The sequence below is a fragment of the Pristiophorus japonicus genome, chromosome 26, assembly GCF_044704955.1.
Source record: "Pristiophorus japonicus isolate sPriJap1 chromosome 26, sPriJap1.hap1, whole genome shotgun sequence".
NCBI classification, from domain to species: Eukaryota; Metazoa; Chordata; class Chondrichthyes; family Pristiophoridae; genus Pristiophorus; species Pristiophorus japonicus.
Genome location: NC_092002.1, coordinates 14,946,024 through 14,971,902, shown reverse-complemented (window position 1 = coordinate 14,971,902; position 25,879 = coordinate 14,946,024). Strand labels below are relative to the sequence as shown.

The 25,879-nt window shown below is 54.7% G+C and overlaps 1 protein-coding gene across 2 annotated transcripts in view; it reads right to left on the bottom strand.

The window, feature by feature from the left end:
• The window catches only part of LOC139239216 (tyrosine-protein kinase receptor UFO), a 187,489-nt gene that overhangs the window by 25,634 nt on the left and 135,976 nt on the right, over nt 1-25,879 (bottom strand). For both annotated transcript variants that reach the window (XR_011588615.1, XM_070867893.1), the window contains exons 13-15: nt 14,032-14,127; nt 13,224-13,301; nt 6,651-6,743 (exon numbers count right to left, since the gene is read on the bottom strand). Coding sequence is in view for 1 of the 2 variants with exons in the window: in XM_070867893.1 (XP_070723994.1) it covers nt 6,651-6,743; nt 13,224-13,301; nt 14,032-14,127 (267 nt within the window). In the remaining variant the exon portion in view is untranslated. The remainder of the gene's footprint in view (nt 1-6,650; nt 6,744-13,223; nt 13,302-14,031; nt 14,128-25,879) is intronic.

Here is a 25,879-nt window from a genome sequence, read left to right as displayed (position 1 = left end):
GTGGGGAGTGGTGGTGAGGGGAGTGGGGGGTGAGGGGAGTGGGGAGGAGGATAGTGGGGAGGAGGGGAGTGGGGAGGAGGGGAGTGGGGAGGAGGGAAGTGGGGGTGAGGGGAGTGGGGGTGAGGGGAGTGGGGAGGAGGAGAGTGGGGAGGAGGGGAGTGGGGAGGAGGGGAGTGGTGGTGAGGGGAGTGGGGGGTGAGGGGAGTGGGGAGGAGGAGAGTGGGGAGGAGGAGAGTGGGGAGGAGGAGTGTGGGGAGGAGGGGAGTAGGGAGGAGGGAATTGGGTGTGAGGGGAGTGGTGGTGAGGGGAGTGGTGGTGAGGGGAGTGGGGGTGAGGGGAGTGGGGGTGAGGGGAGTGGGGAGGAGGAGAGTGGGGAGGAGGGAAGAGGGGAGTGGGGAGGAGGGGAGTGGGGAGGAGGGGAGTGGGGGAGGAGGGGAGTGGGGGTGAGGGGAGTGGGGGTGAGGGGAGTGGGGAGGAGGGGAGTGGGGAGGGGGGGAGTGGTGGTGAGGGGAGTGGGCGGTGAGGGGAGTGGGGGGTGAGGGGAGTGGGGAGGAGGGGAGTGGGGAGGAGGGAAGTGGGGGTGAGGGGAGTGGTTGTGAGGGGAGTGGGGGATGAGGGGAGTGGGGAGGAGCAGAGTGGGGAGGAGCAGAGTGGGGAGGAGCAGAGTAGGGAGGAGGGAAGTGGGGGTGAGGGGAGTGGTGGTGAGGGGAGTGGGGGGTGAGGGGAGTGGGGAGGAGGAGAGTGGGGAGGAGGAGAGTGGGGTGGAGGAGAGTGGGGAGGAGGAGTGTGGGGGGGAGGAGGAGTGTGGGGAGGAGGGGAGTGGGGAGGAGGGGAGTGGGGAGGAGGGGAGTGGGGAGGAGGGGAGTGGGGAGGAGGGAAGTGGGGGTGAGGGGAGTGCGGAGGAGGAGAGTGGGGAGGATGGGAGTGGGGAGGAGGGGAGTGGTGGTGAGGGGAGTGGGGGGTGAGGGGAGTGGGGAGGAGGAGAGTGGGGAGGAGGAGAGTGGGGAGGAGGAGAGTGAGGAGGAGGAGAGTGGTGAGGAGGGGAGTAGGGAGGAGGGAAGTGGGGGTGAGGGGAGTGGCGGTGAGGGGAGTGGTGGTGAGGGGAGTGGGGGGTGAGGGGAGTGGGGAGGAGGAGAGTGGGGAGGAGGAAGGAGGGGAGTGGGGAGGAGGGGAGTGGTGGTGAGGGGAGTGGGGGGTGAGGGGAGTGGGGAGGAGGAGAGTGGGGAGGAGGAGAGTGGGGAGGAGGGGAGTAGGGAGGAGGGAAGTGGGGGTGAGGGAAGTGGGGGTGAGGGGAGTGGTGGTGAGGGGAGTGGTGGTGAGGGGAGTGGTGGTGAGGGAGTGGTGGTGAGGGGAGTGGGGGGTGAGGGGAGTGGGGATGAGGAGATTGGGGAGGAGGGAGGAGGGGAGTGGGGAGGAGGGGAGATGGGAGGAGGGGAGTGGGGGTGAGGGGAGTGGGGTGGGGAGGAGGAGTGTGGGGAGGAGGGGAGTGGGGAGGAGGAGAGTGGGGGTGAGGGGAGTGGGGAGGAGGGAAGTGGGGGTGAGGGGAGTAGGACGTGAGGGGAGTGGGGAGGAGGAGAGTGGGGGAGGAGGGGAGTGGTGGTGAGGGGAGTGGTGGTGAGGGAGTGGGGGTGAGGGGAGTGGGGAGGAGGAGAGTGGGGAGGAGGAGAGTGGGAGGAGGGGAGTAGGGAGGAGGGAAGTGGGGAGGAGTGGAGTGGGGAGGAGGGGAGTGGGGAGGAGGGGAGTGGGGAGGAGGGGAGTGGGGGTGAGGGGAGTGGGGAGGAGGGAAGTGGGGGTGAGGGGAGTAGGACGTGAGGGGAGTGGGGAGGAGGAGAGTGGGGAGGAGGGGAGTGGTGGTGAGGGGAGTGGTGGTGAGGGAGTGGGGAGGAGCAGAGTGGGGAGGAGGAGAGTAGGGAGGAGGGAAGTGGGGGTGAGGGGAGTGGTGGTGAGGGGAGTGGTGGTGAGGGGAGTGGGGGGTGAGGGGAGTGGGGAGGAGGAGAGTGGGGAGGAGGAGAGTGGGGTGGAGGAGAGTGGGGAGGAGGAGAGTGGGGAGGAGGGGAGTGGGGAGGAGGGGAGTGGGGAGGAGGGGAGTGGGGAGGAGGGGAGTGGGGAGGAGGGAAGTGGGGTGGGGAGTGGGGAGGAGGAGAGTGGGGAGGAGGGGAGTGGGGAGGAGGGGAGTGGTGATGAGGGGAGTGGGGGGTGAGGGGAGTGGGGAGGAGGAGAGTGGGGAGGAGGAGAGTGGGGAGGAGGAGAGTGGGGAGGAGGGGAGTAGGGAGGAGGGAATTGGGTGTGAGGGGAGTGGTGGTGAGGGGAGTGGTGGTTGAGGGGAGTGGGGGTGAGGGGAGTGGGGGTGAGGGGAGTGGGGAGGAGGAGAGTGGGGAGGAGGGAGGAGGGGAGTGGGGAGGAGGGGAGTGGGGAGGAGGGGAGTGGGGGTGAGGGGAGTGGGGGTGAGGGGAGTGGGGGATGAGGGGAGTGGGGAGGAGCAGAGTGGGGAGGAGCAGAGTGGGGAGGAGCAGAGTGGGGAGGAGCAGAGTGGGGAGGAGCAGAGTAGGGAGGAGGGAAGTGGGGGTGAGGGGAGTGGTGGTGAGGGGAGTGGTGGTGAGGGGAGTGGGGGGTGAGGGGAGTGGGGGAGGAGGAGAGTGGGGAGGAGGAGAGTGGGGTGGAGGAGAGGGGGGAGGAGGGGAGTGGGGAGGAGGGGAGTGGGGAGGAGGGGAGTGGGGAGGAGGGGAGTGGGGAGGAGGGAAGTGGGGGTGAGGGGAGTGGGGAGGAGGAGAGTGGGGAGGAGGGGAGTGGGGAGTGGTGGTGAGGGGAGTGGGGGGTGAGGGGAGTGGGGAGGAGGAGAGTGGGGAGGAGGGGAGTGGGGAGGAGGGGGAGTGGGGAGGAGGGGAGTGGGGAGGAGGGAAGTGGGGGTGAGGGGAGTGGGGAGGAGGAGAGTGGGGAGGAGGGGAGTGGGGAGGAGGGGAGTGGTGGTGAGGGGAGTGGGGGGTGAGGGGAGTGGGGAGGAGGAGAGTGGGGAGGAGGAGATTGGGGAGGAGGTGAGTAGGGAGGAGGGAAGTGGGGGTGAGGGGAGTGGTGGTGAGGGGAGTGGTGGTGAGGGGAGTGGGGGGTGAGGGGAGTGGGGATGAGGAGATTGGGGAGGAGGGAGGAGGGGAGTGGGGGAGGAGGGAGATGGGAGGAGGGGAGTGGGGGTGAGGGGAGTGGGGTGGGGAGGAGGGGAGTGGGGAGGAGGGGCGTGGGGAGGAGGGGAGTGGGGGGTGAGGGGAGTGGGAGGTGAGGGGAGTGGGAGGTGAGGGGAGTGGGGAGGAGGAGAGTGGGGAGGAGGGGAGTGGGGAGGAGGAGCGTGGGAGGGAGGGGAGTGGTGCTGAGGGAAGTGGGGAGGAGGAGCGTGGGGAGGAGGGGAGTGTGGAGGAGGGGAGTGTGGAGGTGAGGGGAGTGGGGGTGAGGGGAGTGGGAGTGAGGGGAGTGGGGGTGAGGGGAGTGGGGGTGAGGGGGAGTGGGGGTGAGGGGAGTGGGGAGGAGGGAAGCGGGGGTGAGGGGGAGTGGCTGTGAGGGGAGTGGGGGGTGAGGGGAGTGGTTGTGAGGGGAATGGGGGAGGAGCAGAGTGGGGAGGAGCAGAGTGGGGAGGAGCAGAGTGGGGAGGAGGAGAGTAGGGAGGAGGGAAGTGGGGGTGAGGGAGTGGTGGTGAGGGGAGTGGTGGTGAGGGGAGTTGTGGTGAGGGGAGTGGTGGTGAGGGGAGTGGGGGTGAGGGGAGTGGGGAAGAGGAGAGTGGGGAGGAGGAGAGTGTGGAGGAGGAGAGTGGGGAGGAGGAGAGTGGGGAGGAGGAGAGTGGGGAGGAGGGGAGTGGGGAGGAGGGGAGTGGGGAGGAGGGAGTGGGGGTGAGGGGAGTGGGGAGGAGGAGAGTGGGGAGGAGGGGAGTGGGGAGGAGGGGAGTGGGGAGGAGGGGAGTGGTGGTGAGGGGAGTGGTGGTGAGGGGAGTGGTGGTGAGGGGAGTGGGGGGTGAGGGGAGTGGGGGGTGAGGGGAGTGGGGAGGAGGGAGTGGGGAGGAGGGAGTGGTTGTGAGGGAGTGGGGGGTGAGGGGAGTGGGGAGGAGGAGAGTGGGGAGGAGAGAGTGGGGAGGAGGAGAGTGGGGAGGAGGGGAGTAGGGAGGAGGGAAGTGGGGGTGAGGGGAGTGGTGGTGAGGGGAGTGGTGGTGAGGGGAGTGGAGGGTGAGGGGAGTGGAGGGTGAGGGGAGTGGGGATGAGGAGAGTGGGGAGGAGGGAGGAGGGGAGTGGGGAGGAGGGGAGATGGGAGGAGGGGAGTGGGGGTGAGGGGAGTGGGGGGAGGGGAGTGGGGAGGAGGAGAGTGGGGAGGAGGGGAGTGGGGAGTGGGGAGGAGGGGAGTGGGGAGGAGGGGAGTGGGGGTGAGGGGAGTGGGGAGGAGGAGAGTGGGGAGGAGGGGAGTGGGGAGGAGGGGAGTGGGAGGAGGGGAGTGGTTGTGAGGGGAGTGGGGGGTGAGGGGAGTGGGGAGGAGGAGAGTGGGAGGAGGAGAGTGGGAGGAGGAGAGTGGGGAGGAGGGGAGTAGGGAGGAGGGAAGTGGGGGTGAGGGAGTGGTGGTGAGGGGAGTGGTGGTGAGGGGAGTGGAGGGTGAGGGGAGTGGAGGGTGAGGGGAGTGGGGATGAGGAGAGTGGGGAGGAGGGAGGAGGGGAGTGGGGAGGAGGGGAGATGGGAGGAGGGGAGTGGGGGTGAGGGGAGTGGGGGAGGGGAGTGGGGAGGAGGAGAGTGGGGAGGAGGGGAGTGGGGGAGGAGGGGAGTGGGGAGGAGGGGAGTGGGGAGGAGGGGAGTGGGGGTGAGGGGAGTGGGAGGTGAGGGGAGTGGGAGGTGAGGGGAGTGGGAGGTGAGGGGAGTGGGAGGTGAGGGGAGTGGGGAGGAGTGGGGAGGAGGGGGAGTGGGGAGGAGGAGCGTGGGAGGGAGGGGGGAGTGGTGGTGAGGGAAGTGGGGGGGAGGGGAGCGTGGGGAGGAGGAGAGTGTGGAGGAGGGGAGTGTGGAGGTGAGGGGAGTGGGGGTGAGGGGAGTGGGGTGAGGGGAGTGGGGGTGAGGGGAGTGGGGTGAGGGGAGTGGGGTGGAGGGGAGTGTGGAGGAGGGGAGTGTGGAGGAGGGGAGTGTGGAGGAGGGGAGTGTGGAGGTGAGGGGAGTGGGGGTGAGGGGAGTGGGGGTGAGGGAAGTGGGGAGGAGGAGCGTGGGGAGGAGGGGAGTGTGGAGGAGGGGAGTGTGGAGGTGAGGGGAGTGGGGGTGAGGGGAGTGGGGGTGAGGGGAGTGGGGGTGAGGGGAGTGGGGGTGAGTGGAGTGGGGTGAGGGGAGTGGGGTGGAGGGGAGTGTGGAGGAGGGGAGTGGGGGTGAGGGGGTGGGGAAGGGAGGAGAGCAGGAGGGGAAGGCGGATGTAGAGTTAAATCTCAGGCAGCGGGTTGAAGGGGCCGATTGCAGTGACAGAGCTAGCAACGCCCCCAGGGTTCAGCTGGCGAAAGGATGGAGTGACAACGTGATTTTGCTCAGAGCCTCGGCCTGCGGCTTGTAAACACTGAGTGACTCACTCCTCCCTGAGGGCCCAGGCCAGCAAACAGCAGCTGTGTGCCCGATGGATCCTGACACTGCTGGAGTCAGCGGGGGCGTCACATCCCTGGAACCAACCCCACCCCACAACTGGTCCACTTTGTTACTGAGTGCACCGTGAGCCTCGGTGGAGAACGTACCGATCCTTGAGCCGATACACTAACGCTGCGCCAAACCCCTCACAATCCACCTTCTCACCAGCGACAACCCCCAGCAGCGGGCCATCCCGCTCCCATCTCTCCTCCCCAAAACCCCTGGCCTGAGTCCGGCTTCCCTTTCTGTAAGGTGCGCTGCTGGGGCCCGTTATTGCTGTGGCTCAGTGGGTAGCTACTCTCGTGTCTGAATCAAAAGGTCGTGGGTTCAAGTCCCACTCCAGAGCATAAAACTCTCTGCTGACGCTCCCAGTGCAGTGCTGAGGGAGCGCCGCACTTTCGGATGCGATGTTAAACCGAGGCCCTGTCTGCTCTCTCAGGTGGATGTAAAAGATCCCATGACTATATTGTGATGGGCGGGTGATTCAATGCTGGCCAAAGTTGCAATTACCCCAGTGTCACCATTAACAAGGGATAACAACAATCCCCTGTCATCTCCAGCGCGTCAAACACTATTGAGGCAGTCGGAGGAGGGGTCTCATAGAATGATACTGCGCAGAAAGAGGCCATTCAGCCCATCATCCCATCATGCCTGTGCTGGCTCTTTGAAAGAGCTCTCCAAATAGTCCCACCCTCCCACCCCCACGCTATTTCCCCATTGCCCTGCAAGTGTGTCCCCTCCAAGCATTTATCCAATTCCCCATTGAAAGACGCTGTTGAACCTGCTTCCAGTGCCCTTTTTTTAATCATTAGCAAAATTAAAGTTTGAGGACACTGGGGTAGAATTTTCCTTCTGATACAAAGCTCCCAGGCACAGATACCAGCCCTCGCCAGGAACATCAGGCATCACCACGGAAGCTCGCCTTGTTAGCGGTCCTCAGTCAGCCCAGAACATCAGCAGAAAACACAATCCCTTGAAGAAAACAATGATGGGGTTTTTCTTTTTGAAAGAGAGAAAGTTTTGAAGTGGCCCTACCCAGTAGACGCATGACGTTGGGATGGTCGAACTCCTTCATGCAGACCGCTTCGCGAAGGAAGTCCTCCATTTCCGTCCGTGTACAGATCGCAACTGTGGGAAGGCAATGAGAGGGTCAGCACTTGGGGGGGCCGAGGGGGGGATCGAGAGGGTCAGCATTTGGGGGGGTCAAGGGGGGGAATGAGAGGGTCAGCACTTGGGGGGCCGAGGGGGGGATCGAGAAGGTCAGCACTTTGAGGGGCCGAGGGAAGGATCGAGAGGGTCAGCACTTGGGGGGCTATGGGGGGATCGAGGGGGTCAGCACTTGGGGGGGCCGAGGAGGGGATCAAGAGGGTCAGCACTTGGGGGGGCCGAGGGGGGGATCGAGAGGGTCAGCACTTGGGGGGGCCAAGGAGGGGGATCAAGAGGGTCAGCACTTGGGGGGGCCGAGGGGGGGATCGAGAGGGTCAGCACTTGGGGGGGCCAAGGGGGGGATCAAGAGGGTCAGCACTTGGGGGGGCCGAGGGGGGGATCGAGAGGGTCAGCACTTGGGGGGGCCAAGGGGGGGATCAAGAGGGTCAGCACTTGGGGGGGCCGAGGGGGGGATCGAGAGGGTCAGCACTTGGGGGGGGCCAAGGGGGGGATCGAGATGGTCAGCACTTGGGGGGGGCCGAGGGGGGGGATCGAGAGGGTCATCACTTGGGGGGGGCTGAGGGGAGAGATTGAGAGGGTCAGCACTTAGAAACATAGAAACATAGAAACATAGAAAATAGGTGCAGGAGCAGGCCATTCAGCCCTTCTAGCCTGCACCGCCATTCAATGAGTTCATGGCTGAACATGAAACTTCAGTACCCCCTTCCTGCTTTCTCGCCATAACCCTTGATCCCCCGAGTAGTAAGGACTTCATCTAACTCCCTTTTGAACATATTTAGTGAATTGGCCTCAACTACTTTCTGTGGTAGAGAATTCCACAGGTTCACCACTCTCTGGGTGAAGAAGTTTCTCCTCATCTCGGTCCTAAATGGCTTACCCCTTATCCTCAGACTGTGACCCCTGGTTCTGGACCTCCCCAACATTGGGAACATTCTTTCTGCATCTAACCTGTCTAAACCCGTCAGAATTTTAAACGTTTCTATGAGGTCCCCTCTCATTCTTCTGAACTCCAGTGAATACAAGCCCAATTGATCCAATCTTTCTTGATAGGTCAGTCCCGCCATCCCGGGAATCAGTCTGGTGAACCTTCGCTGCACTCCCTCAATAGCAAGAATGTCCTTCCTCAAGTTAGGAGACCAAAACTGTACACAATACTCCAGGTGTGGCCTCACCAAGGCCCTGTACAACTGTAGCAACACCTCCCTGCCCCTGTATTCAAATCCCCTCGCTATGAAGGCCAACATGCCATTTGCTTTCTTAACCGCCTGCTGTACCTGCATGCCAACCTTCAATGACTGATGTACCATGACACCCAGGTCTCGTTGCACCTTCCCTTTTCCTAATCTGTCACCATTCAGATAATAGTCTGTCTCTCTGTTTTTACCACCAAAGTGGATAACCTCACATTTATCCACATTATACTTCATCTGCCATGCATTTGCCCACTCACCTAACCTATCCAAGTCACTCTGCAGCCTAATAGCATCCTCCTCGCAGCTCACACTGCCACCCAACTTAGTATCATCCGCAAATTTGGAGATACTGCATTTAATCCCCTCGTCTAAATCATTAATGTACAATGTAAACAGCTGGGGCCCCAGCACAGAACCTTGCGGCACTCCACTAGTCACTGCCTGCCATTCTGAAAAGTACCCGTTTACTCCTACTCTTTGCTTCCTGTCTGACAACCAGTTCTCAATCCACGTCAGCACACTACCCCCAATCCCATGTGCTTTAACTTTGCACATTAATCTCTTGTGTGGGACCTTGTCGAAAGCCTTCTGAAAGTCCAAATATACCACATCAACTGGTTCTCCTTTGTCCACTTTACTGGAAACATCCTCAAAAAATTCCAGAAGATTTGTCAAGCATGATTTCCCTTTCACAAATCCATGCTGACTTCGACCTATCATGTCACCATTTTCCAGATGCACTGCTATGACATCCTTAATAATTGATTCCATCATTTGGGGGGCTGAGGGGGGGGGATCGAGAGGGTCAGCACTTAGGGGGTGGCTGAGGGGGGGATTGAGAGTGTCAGCACTTGGGGGGCTATGGGGGGAGCTTGAGAGGGTCAGCATTTGGGTGGCCAAGGGGGGGGATCGAGAGGATCAGCACTTGGGAGGTGAGGGGGGAGAAAATCAAGAGGGTCAGCACTTGGGGGGTGAGGGGCGATTGCGAGGGTCAGCACTTGGAGGGATGAGGGGGGGTCGAGAGGGTCAGTAACCTGTGCTTCTCACACGCCACAATGTGTATACAGGGACGAGGCAACAGCACACGAGGTGGGGGTGGGGGGGGCAGGAAAGGGTCAGAGGCGCAATCGGACAGGAGGGTCTCATAGTCCCCGGGCTGGAGAGTCTAGAACCAGGGACCACAGTCTCAGGATAAGGGGTCGGCCATTTAAGACTGAGATGAGGAGGAATTTCTTCACTCAGAGGGTGGTGAATCTTTGGGATTCTTTGCCCCAGAGGGCTGTGGAGGCTTAGTCTATGAGTATATTCAAGGCTGAGATAGAGTTTTAGAGTCGAGGGGAATCGAGGGATATGGAAATCGGGCGGGAAAGTGGAGTTGAGGTCGATGATCAGCCCTGATCTTATTGAATGGCGGAGCAGGCTCAAGGGGCCGAATGGTCTGCTCCCGCTCCTATTTCCTCATGTTTTGGAATCGTACAGTACAAAAGGAGGCCACTTGGCCCATCATTCCTGTGCCGGCTCTTTGAATGAGCGATCCAATTAACCCTCTCTTCCCCCTCCCTCAATCAACATAACAAAAAACAGATTATCTGGTCATTATCACATTGCTGTCTGTGGGAGCTTGCTGTGCGCAAATTGGCTGCCGCGTTTCCCACAGTACAACAGAGACTACACTCCAAAAGTACTTCATTGGCTGTAAAGTGCTTTGGGATGTCCGGTGGACGTGGAAGGCGCTATAGAAATACAAGTCTTTCTTTCTTCTTTCTTTCATCCCTGATAATCCTCCTCTGTACCCTCTCCATTCCGCAATCAGGAGCCTGAATCCAGCGTTGTGCCCCAGGAGAATTTCAGGGGTGGCCCCCGTTCCCAATCTTTACACAATCCAGCAGCATCACGTGCGGGCAGATATACGATATATTCTTTACAACATCACTAACACACACAGACTACAAGATGGCTCCACAGGGACTTGTCATGTGACCTTGTCGCATGATCCTTTTATAATATACATCAGTCGGGTGGATAAGGGGGAACCAGTGGATGTGGTGTATTTGGATTTCTAGAAGGCAATCGATAAGGTGCCTCATAAAAGGTAAAATGCACAAGATAAAAGTTCACAGGGTTGGGGGTAATATATTAGCATGGATAGAGGATTGGCTAACGAACAGAAAACAGAGAGTCGGGATAAATGGGTCATTTTCCAGGCAAGCAGTGACTAGTGGGATGCCGCAGGGATCGGTGCTGGATCCTCAACTATTTACAATCTATATTAATGACTTAATGAAGGGACCAAGTGTAATGTAGCCAAGTTTGCTGATGATACAAAGATAGGTGGGAAAGCGAGTTGTGAAGAGGACACACAGTCTGCAAAGGGATATAGACAGACTCAGTGAGTGGGCAAAGATCTGGCAGGTGGATTATAATGTTGGAAAGTGTGGGGTTATCCACTTTGGCAGAAATAAATAGAAATAGTAAATAATAATTTAAATGGAGAAAAATTGCAAAGTGCTGCAGTACAGAGGGACCTGGGGGTCCTTGTGCATGAAACACAAAAAGTTAGTATGCAGGTACAGCGAGTAATCAGGAAGGCAAATGGAATGTTGGCCTTTACTGCAAGGGGGATAGAGTATAAAAGCAGAGAAGTCCTGCTACAACTGTACAGGGTATTAGTGAGGTCACACTTGGAGTACTGTGGACAGTTTTGGTGTCCGCATTTAAGGAAGAATATACTTGCATTGGAGGCAGTTCAGAGAAGGTTCACTAAGTTGATTCCCGAGATGAAAGGGCTGACTTATAAGGATAGGTTGAGTAGATTGGGCCTATACACATTGGAGTTCAGAAGAATGAGAGGTGATCTTATTGAAACATATAAGATAATGAGGGGGCTCGACAAGGTGGATGCAGAGAGGATATTTCCACTCATAGGGGAAACTAAAACTAGGGGACATAGTCTCAGAATAACGGGCCTCCCGTTTAAAACTGAGATGAGGAGGAATTTCTTCTCTCTGAGGGTTGTAAATCTGTGGAATTCTCTGCCCCAGAGAGCTGTGGGGGCTGGGTCATTGAATATATTTAAGGCGGAGCTCGACAGATTTTTGAACGATAAGGGAGCAAAGGGCTATGGGGAGCGGGCGGGGAAGTGGAGCTGAATCCATGATCAGATCAGCCATGATGGTATTGAATGGTGGAGCAGGCTCGAGGGGCTGAATGGCCGGCTGCTGCTCCTATTTCTTACGTTCTTATGTAGTTGCATTACCACAGTAGCCCACTAGGGGAGGTCTGGATTACAAGACGGAAACTAATTTTCGCGCAGCCTCAGGCTTTTCCCTCCTTCTCCTTCTCCTTTCCCTCCTCCGCCACCGTCCCCCTGCCCACCCTGTCCAACTCTTGGGGAAACGAGAGGGTCGGAACGCCAAGGATACAACAACCCCTGCGTGCGTGGTCCACGGGTCACCGCGTTACGGGAAGCAGGAGTAGACGCCGGCTCGTGTGATCCCGTGAAGAACGAAAGCCACGAGTGTCAAACCCGTCCGTCGTCAGTCTGACAAGACACACGTGCCAAGGTCATTGTTGCAGGAGCGATCGACATCTGCATTACACGCTGGCAAACACCAGCTCTGAGAATCTGCACTTTGTTACACAAGCTTTGGCGAGCCAGATTCGATGCTGGCCTGTTTGAACCTGGCTTCCTCCCGCCTGCTTGGATTACACAAGTGTTTCCACTTGTGGGGGAGTCCAGGGTCATAAATGTAAGACAGTCACTAATAAATACAATGAAGAATTTAGGAGAAATTTCTTTACCCAGAGAGCGGTGAGAATGTGGAACTCGCTGCCACAGGGAGTGGTTGAAGCGAATAGTATCGATGCATTTAAGGGGAAGCCAGATGGACACAGGAGGGAAAAAGGAATGGCGGGATATGCTGATGGCGTTAGTTGTATTAGAAGGAAAGTCTTGCATTTATATAGCATCTTTCACGACCACAATATGTCTCAAAGCACTTTGCAGCCAATGAAGTACTTTTGGAGTGTAGTCACTGTTGTAATGTGGGAAACGGCAATTTGCGCACAGCAAGCTCCCACACACAGCGATGTGATAATGGCCCAGATAATCTGTTTTTGTTATGTTGATCGAGGGATAAATATTGGCCAGGACACCGGGGATAATTCCTCTGCTCTTCTTCGAAATAGTGCCGTGGGATCTTTTACACCGACCTGAGAGAGCAGACGGGGCCTCGGTTTAACGTCTCATCCGAAAGACGGCACCTCCATCAGCACTGCACTGCGAGTGTCAGCCTAGATTCCGATGCTTAAGTTGCTGGAGTGGGACTTGAACCCACAACCTTCTAACTCAGAGGCTCGTGTGGAGCTTAAATACCGGCACAGACCAGTTGGGCCGAATGGCCTGTTTCGGTGCAGTACGTTTTATGTAATACTAAGTATAGATAAATAAACTTTAGAGCTGATGTCCCAGTCAAGCACTTGCAGCAAGCTGTGGCTCAGTGAGTAGCACTCTTGCCTCTGAGTCAGGAGGTTGTGGGTTAAAATCCCACTCCAGAGACTTGAGCACAAAAATCTAGGCTGACACTCCCAGTGCAGTGCTGAGGGAGTGCTGCACTGTCGGAGGTGCCGTCTTTAAGATGAGACGTTAAACTGAGGCCCCGTGTGCTCTCTCGGGTGGATGTAAAAGATCCCGCATCACTATTTTGAAAGCAGGGGAGTTCTCCCAGGTGTCCTGGCCAATATTTATCCCTCAATCAACATAATGAAAAAAAAACAGATTATCTGGTCATTATTACGTTGCTGGTTTTGGGATCTTGCTGTCGCAAATTGGCTGCCGCGTTTCCTACATTACAACAGTGACTACATGCCAACAGTACTTCATTGGCTGTAAAGTGCTTTGAGACGAGGTCATGAAAGGCGCTATATAAATGCAAGTCTTTGTTTCAATCAGCGGTGCTCTGGGTGGGGGGATGGGGCGAGGCGCCCGCAGGGACAGCGAGCGCCATTCCTCACCGGGAACGCGCAGTTGGGTAATCGACCCTTAGTGGTTCCAACTGCCTTTGGCTAACTCCCGACTGGGAATCCTGCGACCCCAGTGTGGACCCTCAGCCACGGAAGCACGGGCTGTAGATTCCGTCCCTACAGCGCTCTCCAACTCCCAGTGCGCTCCACGTCTTCGCAAAGTCTCCCCCACGCTCTCCGTCATTGGCAAAGCCTTCAACCAACCTGCCTTTCGTGGGTCACTTACTTTTCATTGTCTTGACAGCCACTTTGAGAATGTAGTCATCCTGGTTCAGTTGTCCCTCCATCACCGAGCCAAACTCCCCTGGTGAAATAAATCGATCCGTGCATTAACGTAAATGAGGTGAACAAACCAGACACACTGCAGGTTCCACGTTCTGTGAACAAACGGGCTGAGTCCCTGCGAGTGGGCCCGGTTGCAATGCCGTTGAGATACAGGGCGGCCATGACCTGATTGAATGGCGGAGCAGGCTCGAGAGGCTGAAGGGCCTCTTCTTGCTCCTAAGTCCAGCTACCGAATTTGACAAAAGCCACCCGATACTGGCGGAGAGGCCGAGCCCACAGCTTCTACCAACAAGGTCCTGGCTCTATTCTTTCTCCCAATCTGGACACCCACTTCCACACGCTCATCCTAATCCCAATCCTTATACCAATCCCAATCCCTATACCAATCCCAATTCGTATACCAATCCCAATCCCTATGTCAATCCCAATCCCAATCCTAATCCCAATACCAATCCCTATACCAATCCTAATCCCTGTATCAATCCCTATACCAATCCCAATCCTAATTCCTACACCAATCCCAATCCCGATCCCAATCCTAATCCCTATACCAATCCAAATCTGAATCCCAATCCCTATATCAATCCCTATACCAAACCCAATCCCAATCCAAATCCCAATCCCCAAACCTAGTTGAACCCATTGCACTAGACAGGCCTGCCCTTCAGAAGCCAGGGCCCACGATGATCGCTTCTGTGCATTCACTCCGATGGGGAGGTGCCCCCCGCTAACCGAGCCCATGTCCTTACCTTCTCCGAGAGTCTTGCCCAGTGCCAACTTGTGTCGGTCAATCATCACGTCCCGGAGCTTCTCCTTGAGGTCAGCACTGATTCCCAGAGTGTTCACTGCGGCAGACGGTGGTGGGGGGGGGAATAAAACACAGAGGGTTAGCACCGTCACTGCCGCTCAGTCACAAAGCTGAGCTGGCCATAGTGCCAGTCGACAATAAGGGTAAACAAAGCTTCATAGGGAGCAGAATCGAGGCAAGCTTGTACGACCGAGACTACCTAAACTGACAGGTTATCCCGTCAGGAAAGAGTGAACAGGCTGGGGCTTTCATGGCCACCGGAAGTCCCAAAGCGCTTTACAGCCAATGAAGTACTTTTGGAGTCACTGTTGTAATGTGGGAAACGCGGCAGCCAATTTGTGCACAGCAAGCTCCCACACCCAGCAATGTGATAATGCCCAAATCATCTGTTTTAGTGATGTGGACTGAGGGATAAATATTGGCCCCAGGACACCGGGGATAACTCCCCCTGCTCGTCTTCGAAATAATGCCGTGGGATCTTTTACATCCGGCAGATGGGGCCTCGGTTTAACGTCTCACCTGAAAGACGGCACCTCCGAAAGTGCAGCACTCCCTCGGTACTGCACTGGGGTGTCAGCCTGGATTTTCATGGGGTCACGAATATAAGATAGTCACTGATCAATCCAATAAGGAATTCAGGAGAAATGTTATAGCCAGAGACTGTTAGAATGAGGAACTCGCTGCCACAGGGAGTGGTTGAGGCGAATCAGATCGAGGCCTTTAAGGTCGGGTCACCAACCCCCACCGAGGGTTGTCCTGGAGGCGCCAGGAATTGAAGATTAATCTCTCGGGCACTGCCGCGGGTAACACCCAGGAGAACAGTCCTTGGCATGTGAAAAGTTTTTTCAATATCGTCACTTTTATTAATTAGTTATAAAAATATTGGCGGTGGGGGGAGGGGAGGGGGGGCGGGGAGAGGCTTTTTGATTGACGGTGAAGCATCATCCAATCAGGTAACAAAGAATCTGTTCCCTTTCTGATTGGCGTAGGAAAGGAGAGGCGCCGTACGGATGGACATGTCGGGCAGCCAATGGCGGGAGTATGGGGGCAGGGCGGTTGGGGGTCACATGAGGGAATCTCCAGGGACACGGCCGCCCAGCATGAGCAATCCTCCCTCCCAGCACCAGTGCGCGACATACTCGCGGCAAAAAGATATGCCGCGGGTTTTTAATTTTCTGGCATCAAACGGGAGGCTCCGCAAAGCGGACTCGCCCCGGGGAGCAGGCAACACCCACAGCGCCAGCCCTCGCAACATCGCAGCCTGGCAGTGAGACAAAACTCGGCTGCCCCACACACACCCCCCCCCTCCCCCCCCCCCCATGTCCTAACTCGCACCAAGTTCCGCTCACTCATCACCCCTGTGCTCGCTAACCTACATTGACTCCCGGTTAAGCAATTCCTCGATTTCAAAATTCGGTTCTTTGTTTTCAAATCCCTCCATGGCTCTCGCCCCCTCCCTATCTCTGTAATCTTGTCTTGGAGAAGGGCAACTGGATTAGACGTCACCATAACCCCAGGTCGCTGATTGGAACGTGGGCAGGTACAGCAGGAACGGCGAGGTCTGGGCGCAAGAGCAGCGAGACATTGCAGAGCGACGCGATCAGGACCCGGGAGAGGCGTGAGTTTGGGGCCCAGAAGAGGTGAGGGCCCATGGGCAACAAGGGCCAGCCTACACTGTGATATGTGCGCACACTAGGCCCGTGCAGCAGAGCTGGTCTCCAGTCGTCCTGGTTAATCCTTACCACGGGACCAAGACCTAGCTCTGTCAAGCCCGTGTGGTGGCTGGTGTGCAACAGCCACCCCACGTTAAAAAAATCCACTCACAGGCATTTTCCACCCTTCAATATGTAGTTCGGGATCCGGAACATCAGGTCCTTCACTGAAACGCCTGTGAACTCATCCCTGTTTGGCGTGGAAGCAAGTCATCCTCGATACGAGGGACTGCCTAAGAAGAATCTCCTCCAGCCCCATAAGCCCCCCAGATGTCTGTGCTCCTCTAATTCTGCCCTCCTGAGCATCCCTGATTATAATCGCTCCACCATCGGTGGCCGTGCCTTCTGTTGCCTGGGCCCCAAGCTCTGGAACTCCCTCCCTAAACCTCTCCGCCTCTCTACCTCTCTTCAAGACGCTCCTTAAAACCTACCTCTTTGGCCAAGCTTTTGTTCACCTGCGCTAATGCCTACTTCTGTGGCTCGCTGTCAAGTTTTTAAATCTCATAATACTCCTGTGAAGCGTCTTGGGATGTTTTGCTACATTAAAGGCGCTATATAAATACACGTTGTTGTTGTTGGTTTGAGAGCCTGGTTTATCTCCACGCTCGCTATGCGTCCAGGAATGCAAGCCCAGGGCAATCTCCTCCATGTGAGATAAATCAAATCCTGTTCACCGAATGCTCCTCACAGAAATGTTATGGGAAATGGGAAGAGGGTCACAGGTCATAGTGCAGCAAAGACCACCCAGGAGCCCCTTAGTCTGGGAAAAGCTTGTACACAGGGACTAAGAATAGATACGAGCGTCGCTTTATAGAAGAACAACGATCGCCTAAACAAGCAGAAATGTTCCCAGCGACTGCCTGAGAACTCTGTGTTTCATTTTCTTGTCGTGTCCGGTTCATTTGGCCAGGTCACCAGGAGTTCCATTCCCACCAGGGCATTCCCAGACACCGGAATGAGCCGGGAAAGGGTTAAGGCGGAGAAATAGGCCGCTTCTATTTTGGGATTTTCATTACTTCCTGGAGGCTAGTTCTGGGTCTGGCACTCAGCAACATCACGGAACACGGTTAGGCCCCAAAGCCTCACAGCCAACCCTGCAGTCTGAGCAACCAGCCAGCCCTCAGCCTTGCTGGCGAATTGGAAATTATTTCATCGTTTTAAAAACAAAAGGATTGTGCCCAGCTTGAACTAAGGAACCAGTACCTGCTGTTAGGCCTTCAAACTATTTCCCAGCAAATGCCAAAATGAATTATGCTCAGCCCAAGACAACAACTTTGAACATTTTTAAATTCTTTCCTTTCCAAATCCCTCGCCTCTCGCTCTCGCCGCAATCTTCTCCAGTCCTCCGAGATGTCTGCGCTCCTCTAATTCTGCCCTCTTGAGCAGCCCTGATTATAATCACTCCACCATCGGTGGCCGTGCCTTCTGTTGCCTGGGCCCCAAGCTCTGGAACTCCCTGCCTAAACCTCTCCGCCTCGCTACCTCTCTTTCCTCCTTTAAGGCGCTCCTTAAAACCTCCCTCTTTGACCAAGCTGCCCTAATATCTCCTTCTGTGGCTCGGTGTCAAGTTGTGTCCTATAATGGTCCTGTGAAACGCCTTGGTAACTTTTACTAAAGACGCCATGTAAACATAAGTAATTGTTCACGACTCAAAGAAGGAAAGAGAGGGAGCACCCATGATTGCTTCTTGCAGTCACTGTCCAATGACCCCTGTCAGAAAGCGCGCAGCAAGTGTACACAGGGCATGCCCCTCCTGGTTCAATAGTCAATACTTGGGGTTAGATTTTTGGTCTTCTGTCGCCCCTGTTAGCGCCCCAAATGGGCGGCAATAAGCACTTCCAGGGCCCCGCCAGGATTTTCGGTGACAGGTCCGGTGGAACATTAACGGAAGAGGCGAGCATCGCGGTGTGCAATGCTCCTGGTTGTGACACCGGCTCGATTTCTGGTTGCCGCCCGACTCGTAGCGCTGCGGGACCGCCTGGGAAAGCGGGCGTTCCGAGCTGTAGTGGCCACAGTGAGGGAAGTAATGTCCACCTCGGGTACATGCGATTGTTTGTTATTTTATTTTTTTGTGTTTTATGTTGTGGTGGGGCGAGTTGGCAATGTTTTTGGTGAGGTTTTTTTCAGGTTTTTCTGTCCCGTTCCCCCCCCTAGCCCCAGCCTCTGTTAGAGCGCTCTGAGGCCGGTTGTTTAGCTCGGGGATTTTCGCCTGCTCAGCCGGCCTAGCGCCCTGAGAGAGGTGTGTAACGCCTCCCTTAGCGCCCCGCCCCACACTCAGGGCCCAGCCGCCCAATTTTGCTGACTGAGGCGCAAACTGTTCCCGGGCGCAAGCTTTACCGCCCCGCCGCCATTACCGCCCCGAAATCAGCAGGGCCGAAAATTCAGCCCCTGTCTGAGGTAACGGGTGAAGAAAGGCCAATGACGCGAGGCAACGAAGGTCAGCTGACAGCCGTGAATCTGCTTCTGAATGGAGAGGAGGGATTTGGTTGGAATAGCTTTGAGTGAGATTTATTGAGAGCCCATGGAGGGCTCCAGCAGGAGGATTGTCGCATCGAGCGTACAGCACAGAAACAGGCCATTCGGCCCAACGGCTCCATACCAGCCTCCTCCCACCCCTCTTCATCCAACCCAGCCATCACTCTGTTAGCAGCACACTGAGTCAGAAGGTTGTGGGTTCAAGTCCCACTCCAGGGACTTGAGCACATAAATCTAGGCTGACGCTCCAGTGCAGTGCTGAGGGAGTGCCGCACTGTCGGAGGTGCCGTCTTTCAGATGAGACGTTAATCCAATGTCTGCTCTCTCAGGTGGACATAAAAGATCCCATGGCACTATTTCAAAGAAGAGCAGGGGAGTTATCCCAGGTGTCCTGGGGCCAATATTTATCCCTCAATCAACATCACTAAAACAGATTATTTGATCATTATCACATTGCTGTTTGTGGGAGCTTGCTGTGCACAAATTGGCTGCCGTGTTTCCTACATTACAACAGTGACTACACTTCAAAAAGCGCTTTAAGAGGTCCAGGTGGTCGTGAAAAGCGCTATGGAAATACAAATTTCCACAAACAGCAATGTGATAATGACCAGATAATCTGCTTTAGTGATGTTGATTGAGAGATAAATATTTGCCCCAGGACACCGGGGAGAACTCCTCCTGCTCTTCTTCAAAATAAGGCTATGGGATCTTTTATGTCCCCCTGAGAGCAGACGGGGCCTCGGTTTAACGTCTCAGCTGAAAGACGGCACCTCCGACAGTGCAGCACTCCCTCAGCACTGCACTGGAGTGTCAGCCTGGATTTTTGTGCTCAATTTCCTGGAGTGGGACTTGAACCCACAACCTTCTGACTCAGAGGCGAGGGTGCTGCTCACTGAGGTGACATTAGACAACCTGAGCCAAAGGTAAAGCACCAACAGGGGCATCATCTCTGGGAGTTCGTGCCAGGCTGGAATGAGGGGGGGTTTGAAACAGTTAAACAAGTGTCTCGCCTCATTTCTTTGTAAAACAATATAAACTATATTAAACACTTGGCCAGTGCTGAGGGCCTTTAGATGAGATGGATTTTCCTGAATTTCAGCCAGCCAATGAGTGGCTTGGCAGAGAATAACCCTGCCTCATTCATCCCTGCTCCACTCACCAGAACCAAACCCTCGACTTCTCAACCGAAGGAGCACTGTGGTCCTAGATTGCTGGGAGCTGGGCCAAAGTGAATAACACATTTGTAAACACTCTCGCACACCCATTACATTCTTTCTCCATTCACGGACATGGGTGTGTTCCAGTCAATAACACTTCCACAGACCGGGCTAGGCTCATCTTGTGCTTTGAAATTCTCACCCTCGCCTTCAAATCCCTCCACAGCCTCGCCCCCCCTGCCCTATCTCTGTAACCTTCTCCTGCCCTCTGACCCTCCGAGATCCATGACCGCAGTGGATGGGGAGAGGAGGAGTGCATTTCCCAGCCAAACCCAGCCAACCTTTTAACAGGAACAACTTGCATTGATATAGCGCCTTTGACGTAGTAAAACGTCCCACGGCGCTTCACAGGAGGGTTAACAAGATAGAAGTTTGACCCCGAGCCACGCGAGAAGACATTAAGCCACACGACAAAAAGCTTGGGCAAAAAGGTAGGTTTGAAAGGGGGAGAGATGGAGAGGCGGGGAGGTTTAGGGAGGGAATTCCAGAGCTTAGCGCCGAGATAACTGAAGGCACTGTCGCCAATGGTGGAGCGATTAAAATTGGGGAATTGGGGATGCAGAAGAGGCCGGAATTGGAAAGATCGTGGAGTTAAGCCTTTGAGCTCAGTAAGATGTTCCAGCCCATCAAGGAGATATGTGCTCTCGCACTTATACCCATTTCTGTCTGTCCCCCAGCAAGATAAATCTAACTTAACATAAATTATTTAGAAGGGGATTACGAACTAGACTAAAATATTTCTTATTAAATCTTCATCATTTACATTGGTTTATCTACATCTATAAACACACATTGACTGTAATATATAGCCACATCGTTATGAAGATAAGGTGGTGTTATTTTTGGAGGAGGGGCGGAGGATTAGTCAAAACCCAGATGGCTGGATAGCATTCCTTGAAAATTCTTTGTGCATTTCTGAAATTTTTTTTTATATTCATTCTCGGGATATGGGTGTCGCTGGCAAGGCTGGCATTTATTGCCCATCCCGAGTTGCCCCTGGAAGATGGTGGTGGGCCTCCTTGAACCACTGGTAGCACCTTGATACAACTGAGTGGCTTCCTAGGCCAGAGGGCAGTTAAGAGACACGTTGGTGAGGGTCTGGAGTTGCATATAGGCCAGACCGGGTAAGGGCAGCTGGTTTCCTTCCCGGAAAGGACATTAGTGAACCAGTTGGGTTTTTATGACCATTCAACAGTTTGATGGACACTTTCACTGTAATTTTTAGGTTTTAAAACTGGACTCAGATTGCTATGCTGGGATTTGAACTTGCATTCCCTGGAATATTAGTCCAGTAAGTGTATAGCTAGTATCAGCCGTGCACTCATGTTCCAACGGGACTCACTGTGGAGCGAAGAGGGGAATGAACCCCGGCTGAGCCTTTACTCCTCCCTGCCCCAAGGGGGCGCTGTAGACCAACAGCCAAGCCCCACACTGCCATCGTGGCCGGGACCAGCGAGGTCTACACAGATTGGCCCCACTCAGGCTGCAGGGAGGGCGATTCCCAAATCCATCGCCGCCCCCAGCTCTCTCCCAGCCTTTCCATGAAGCCCTGGCGGTTTTCCACGAACGCTGAACAAAAACAGATGATTGTGGGACTTACAAGCGAGGCTGCTTTGCAGCCAGTGGCAGCATCCCGAACCCCAGTGCCACCCGGCAATTCCTGTCCACGGGATAATCCGCTTCCGACAAGGATTAAACATGGAGTCGGCCAATCCTTGCCGGGGTTCTCAATGACCAGCCCTTGGCCGCGAAGCCCTCTGGGACGTCCTGAGCTCACGAAGGGCACTGTGGAAATGCAAGTCTTTCCTTCTCGATGAGCTCTGTTCGACTCTCCACGTCAATTAAAATAAAACATTTTCCCAATGGCACAACGCAGTGTGGAATGAGCCAAACCGCAGCCTCAAAAACAGATTCTCGATGAGCTCTGTTCGACACCAGAATGACACTGGAGCTTAGAGGGTTAATCTATGAGGACAGGCTGCATAAACATGGCTTCACTTGTTTTCCCAAGAGTTTAGAAGAATGAGAGGCAGTCTCACTGAAAGTTATAAGATTCTGAGGGGGATTGACAGGGTCGATGAAGGAAGGATGTTTCCCCTGGCTGGAGACTCTAGAACCAGGGATCACAGTCTCAGGACAAGGGTCGGCCATTTAAGAAAGCAAAACTTGCATTTATATAGCGCCTTCACAACCACCGGACATCTCAAAGCGCTTTACAGCCAATGAAGTACTTTTCGAGTGTCATCTTAGGCGGTCCCTCGAACGAGGATGACTTTGCTTCCACCAGAGTTCACAGATGTTTCAATGAAGGACCCGATGTTCCAGTCCTGAACTCCAGTTGAGGGGATGGAAGATGCCTGTGCGTGGATTTTTTTAACGTGGGGTGACCGTTGCACACCAGCCACCACACGGGCTTGACAGAGCTAGGTCTTGGTCCAGTGGCAACGGTTAACCAGGACGACTGGAGACCTGCTCTGCTGCACGGACCTAGTACGCACACGCACATATCGCAGTGTGGGCTGGCCCCGTGCTGCCCCTGGGCCCTCGCCTCTTCTGGGCCCCGCACCCTCATTCTCCGCACCTCCGCCACGAAGTGTAGTCACTGTTGTAATATGGGAAAGACTGAGATGAGGAGAAATTTCTTCACTCAGAGGGTGGTGAATCTTTGGAATTCCCTACCCCAGAGGGCTGTGGAGACTCAGTCCTTGAGTATATTCAAGACAGAGGTCGATAGATTTTTGGGCTCTTGGGGAATCAAGGGATTATGGAGATCGGGCGGGAAAGCGGAGTTGAGGGTGAAGATCAGCCGTGATCTAATTGAATGGCGGAGCATGCGCGAGGGGCCGTGTGGCCAACTCCTGCTCCTAATTTCTCTTACGTGTTCTGATGAAGGTGTTAAAGGGATTTGATAGGGGAGGTACAGAAACTATTCCCTCTGGTGGGGGAATCAAGAACAAGGGGGACACCATCATAAAATTAGAGTCAGGCCGCTCAGAAACAAAATCAGGTTGCACTTTTTGTTCGATACAACTTTGAAGAAATGTAGAATTCTCTCCCCCAGTAGGCTGTGAATGCTGGGACAATTGGAGCTTTCAAGACTGGGATCGACAGATTTTTGTTGGGTCAGGGAATCGCTGGATATGGAGCAAAGGTGGAGAACTGGAGTTGAGGTACAGGTCAGCCATGTTTCTATGTCCCTAACTGAATGGTGAAGCAGTATCGAGGGGCTGAATGGCCTCCTCCTGGTCCCATGTACAATTGGGGCAGCACCCCTAGGACTAAGGATGTTCGAATGTACAGCACAAAAACATGCCATTCGGCCCATCTGGGCTCTGCCAGTGTCCTTACTCCACTCGAGCCTCCCAACACTAATTCTTCTCACCCTATCAGCATTTTCTTCTATTTCTTTCTGTTTCGGATGAGACGTTAAACCGAGGCCCCGTCTGCCCTCTCAGGTGGACGTAAACGATCCCGCGGCACTATTTCGAAGAAGAGCAAGGGAGTTATCCCCGGTGCCCTGACTAATATTTATCCCTCAATCAACATCACAAAAACAGATTATCTGGCCGTTATCAAACCGCTGTTTGTGGGAGCTTGCTGTGCGCAAATTGGCTGCCACGTTTCCCACAATAGAACAGCGACTACACTTCAAAAGTACTTCATTGGCTGTAAAACGCTTTTGGGCATCGTGAAAGATGCTATAAAATGCAAGTCTTTCATTTTACCATAAACTTCGAGTGACTCACTGGCATTTGAAGACGAACCCTAACGACAGACTCAACTGTTTGTTATCAGGGGAAAGGGGGTCACGGGGAACTGAAAAGACATTTTTGAAATGTCACAAAGAATTCGGTTAGAAAGAGCCCTGGATTCCCAGCAATAACACTCCAACCTTTGTTTATCAGCTGGGAGTCCTGGCTGAGCAGTCAGGGAGAAGGATCCAAGGTCAAGCCATGTCTGGATTGTCAAGGGCTCTGTGTGACTCAAAGAGCTGGTAAATGGACTGAGTACTGCATTAGACCAAGCCCCATACTCTTCTCTCACGCAGCCCCCCGGAGTCATAGAAACATAGAAACATAGAAAATAGGTGCAGGAGTAGGCCATTCGGCCCTTCTAGCCTGCACCGCCATTCAATGAGTTCATGGCTGAACATTCAACTTCAGTACCCCATTCCTGCTTTCTCGCCATACCCCTTGATCCCCCTAGCAGTAAGGACCTCATCTAACTCCTTTTTGAATATATTTAGTGAATTGGCCTCAACAACTTTCTGTGGTAGAGAATTCCACAGGTTCACCACTCTCTGGGTGAAGAAGTTCCTCCGCATCTCGGTCCTAAATGGCTTACCCCTTATCCTTAGACTGTGACCCCTGGTTCTGGACTTCCCCAACATTGGGAACATTCTTCCTGCATCTAACCTGTCTAACCCCGTCAGAATTTTATATGTTTCTATGAGGTCCCCTCTCATTCTTCTGAACTCCAGTGAATACAAGCCCAGTTGATCCAGTCTTTCTTGATAGGTCAGTCCCGCCATCCCGGGAATCAGTCTGGTGAACCTTCGCTGCACTCCCTCAATAGCAAGAATGTCCTTCCTCAGGTTAGGAGACCAAAACTGTACACAATACTCCAGGTGTGGCCTCACCAATGCCCTGTACAACTGTAGCAACACCTCCCTGCCCCTGTACTCAAATCCCCTTGCTATGAAGGCCAACATGCCATTTGCTTTCTTAACCGCCTGCTGCACCTGCATGCCAACCTTCAATGACTGATGTACCATGACACTCAGGTCTCTTTGCACCTCCCCTTTTCCTAATCTGTCACCATTCAGATAATAGTCTGTCTCTCTGTTTTTACCACCAAAGTGGATAACCTCACATTTATCCACATTATACTTCATCTGCCATGCATTTGCCCACTCACCTAACCTATCCAAGTCGCTCTGCAGCCTCACAGCATCCTCCTCGCAGCTCACACTGCCACCCAACTTAGTGTCATCCGCAAATTTGGAGATACTACATTTAATCCCCTCATCTAAATCATTAATGTACAGTGTAAACAGCTGGGGCCCCAGCACAGAACCTTGCGGTACCCCACTAGTCACTGCCTGCCATTCTGAAAAGTACCCATTTACTCCTACTCTTTGCTTCCTGTCTGACAACCAGTTCTCAATCCATGTCAGAGGATGACTTGCTTCCACACCATGGGGTCCCGATGTTCCAGGTCCCGAACTTCATTTTAGAGCCTGTGCGTGGATTCTTTTAACGTGGAGTGGCCTTTGCACACCAGCCACCACACGGGCTTGGCAGAGCTAGGTCTTGGTCCAATGGCAAGGGTTAACCAAGACAACTGGAGACCAGCTCTGCTGCATGGACCTAGTGCGCAAACACTCACACACACACACACACACACTCACACACACAAACACACATTCACACTCACAAACACACACACTCTCACACACACACTCACACACACACAAACACACACACACTCTCATACACACACACTCACAACACACTCTCTCACACTCTCACATGCACTCACATGCACTCACTTACACATTCACACTCTCACACACTCACTCACACACAACCCTGAATCTAGAAACCTTGGAACGCTCCCAACCTTACGCCAGCGACTACACGTCAGCAAAGTACTTCATTGGCTGTAAAGCGCATTTGGGACACCCCGAGGTGCTGTAGAAATGCAAGTTCTTTTTTGAGCCAGTGAGCAGCCTTGGCCTCTGCTGGACCCGATTGAGGTGGGATTGGGTCTGCAGGAGTCAGTGGGCCGTTGCTGGATTAATAATACATCCCCATCCACCACAGTGCCCGAGCTTCACCGCTGATTAAATTGCCACAATTACAGCCAGCCGGGCTGGATTCAGGACAATCTGGAGCTTATCGCTAGCTCCCGTTCTGAGTGGGAGTTTGGAACACAAATTTTCTTTTCCAAGGTCTTCCTGCATAAAGTCTCACAACTTTATCGCAGCTGACCTTTAGCAAGGCCGTCACACCAGTCTGTTTCTTCCAGTTGTTACTTGTCAACCCTTTGATTCTGAGAAGTGTTGCCAAAGGTCGGTCGGGCAACAGGCAGGCTACTCCAGTTACACATACGAACACAACAAATATTCAAGGACCCATAGCTCTCTGGAACTATGCCCCCTAGCTTTACATTCCCCCCACAAGGGGAAACATCATCTCTGCATCTACCCTATCGAGCCCCCTCAGAATCTGATACAGGTGTGACGTCTGAAATCTGGTAACCTCGGGACCCAGGCCGTTCCGGATTCCCGCTATTTCCGGATTTCGGAACGTCTTTGCCTGGGCCAAGGTAGGTAGTTAGGGGGGGAGGGGGGGAGGGGCGGGGTGGTCGGGCCAAAGGTCTT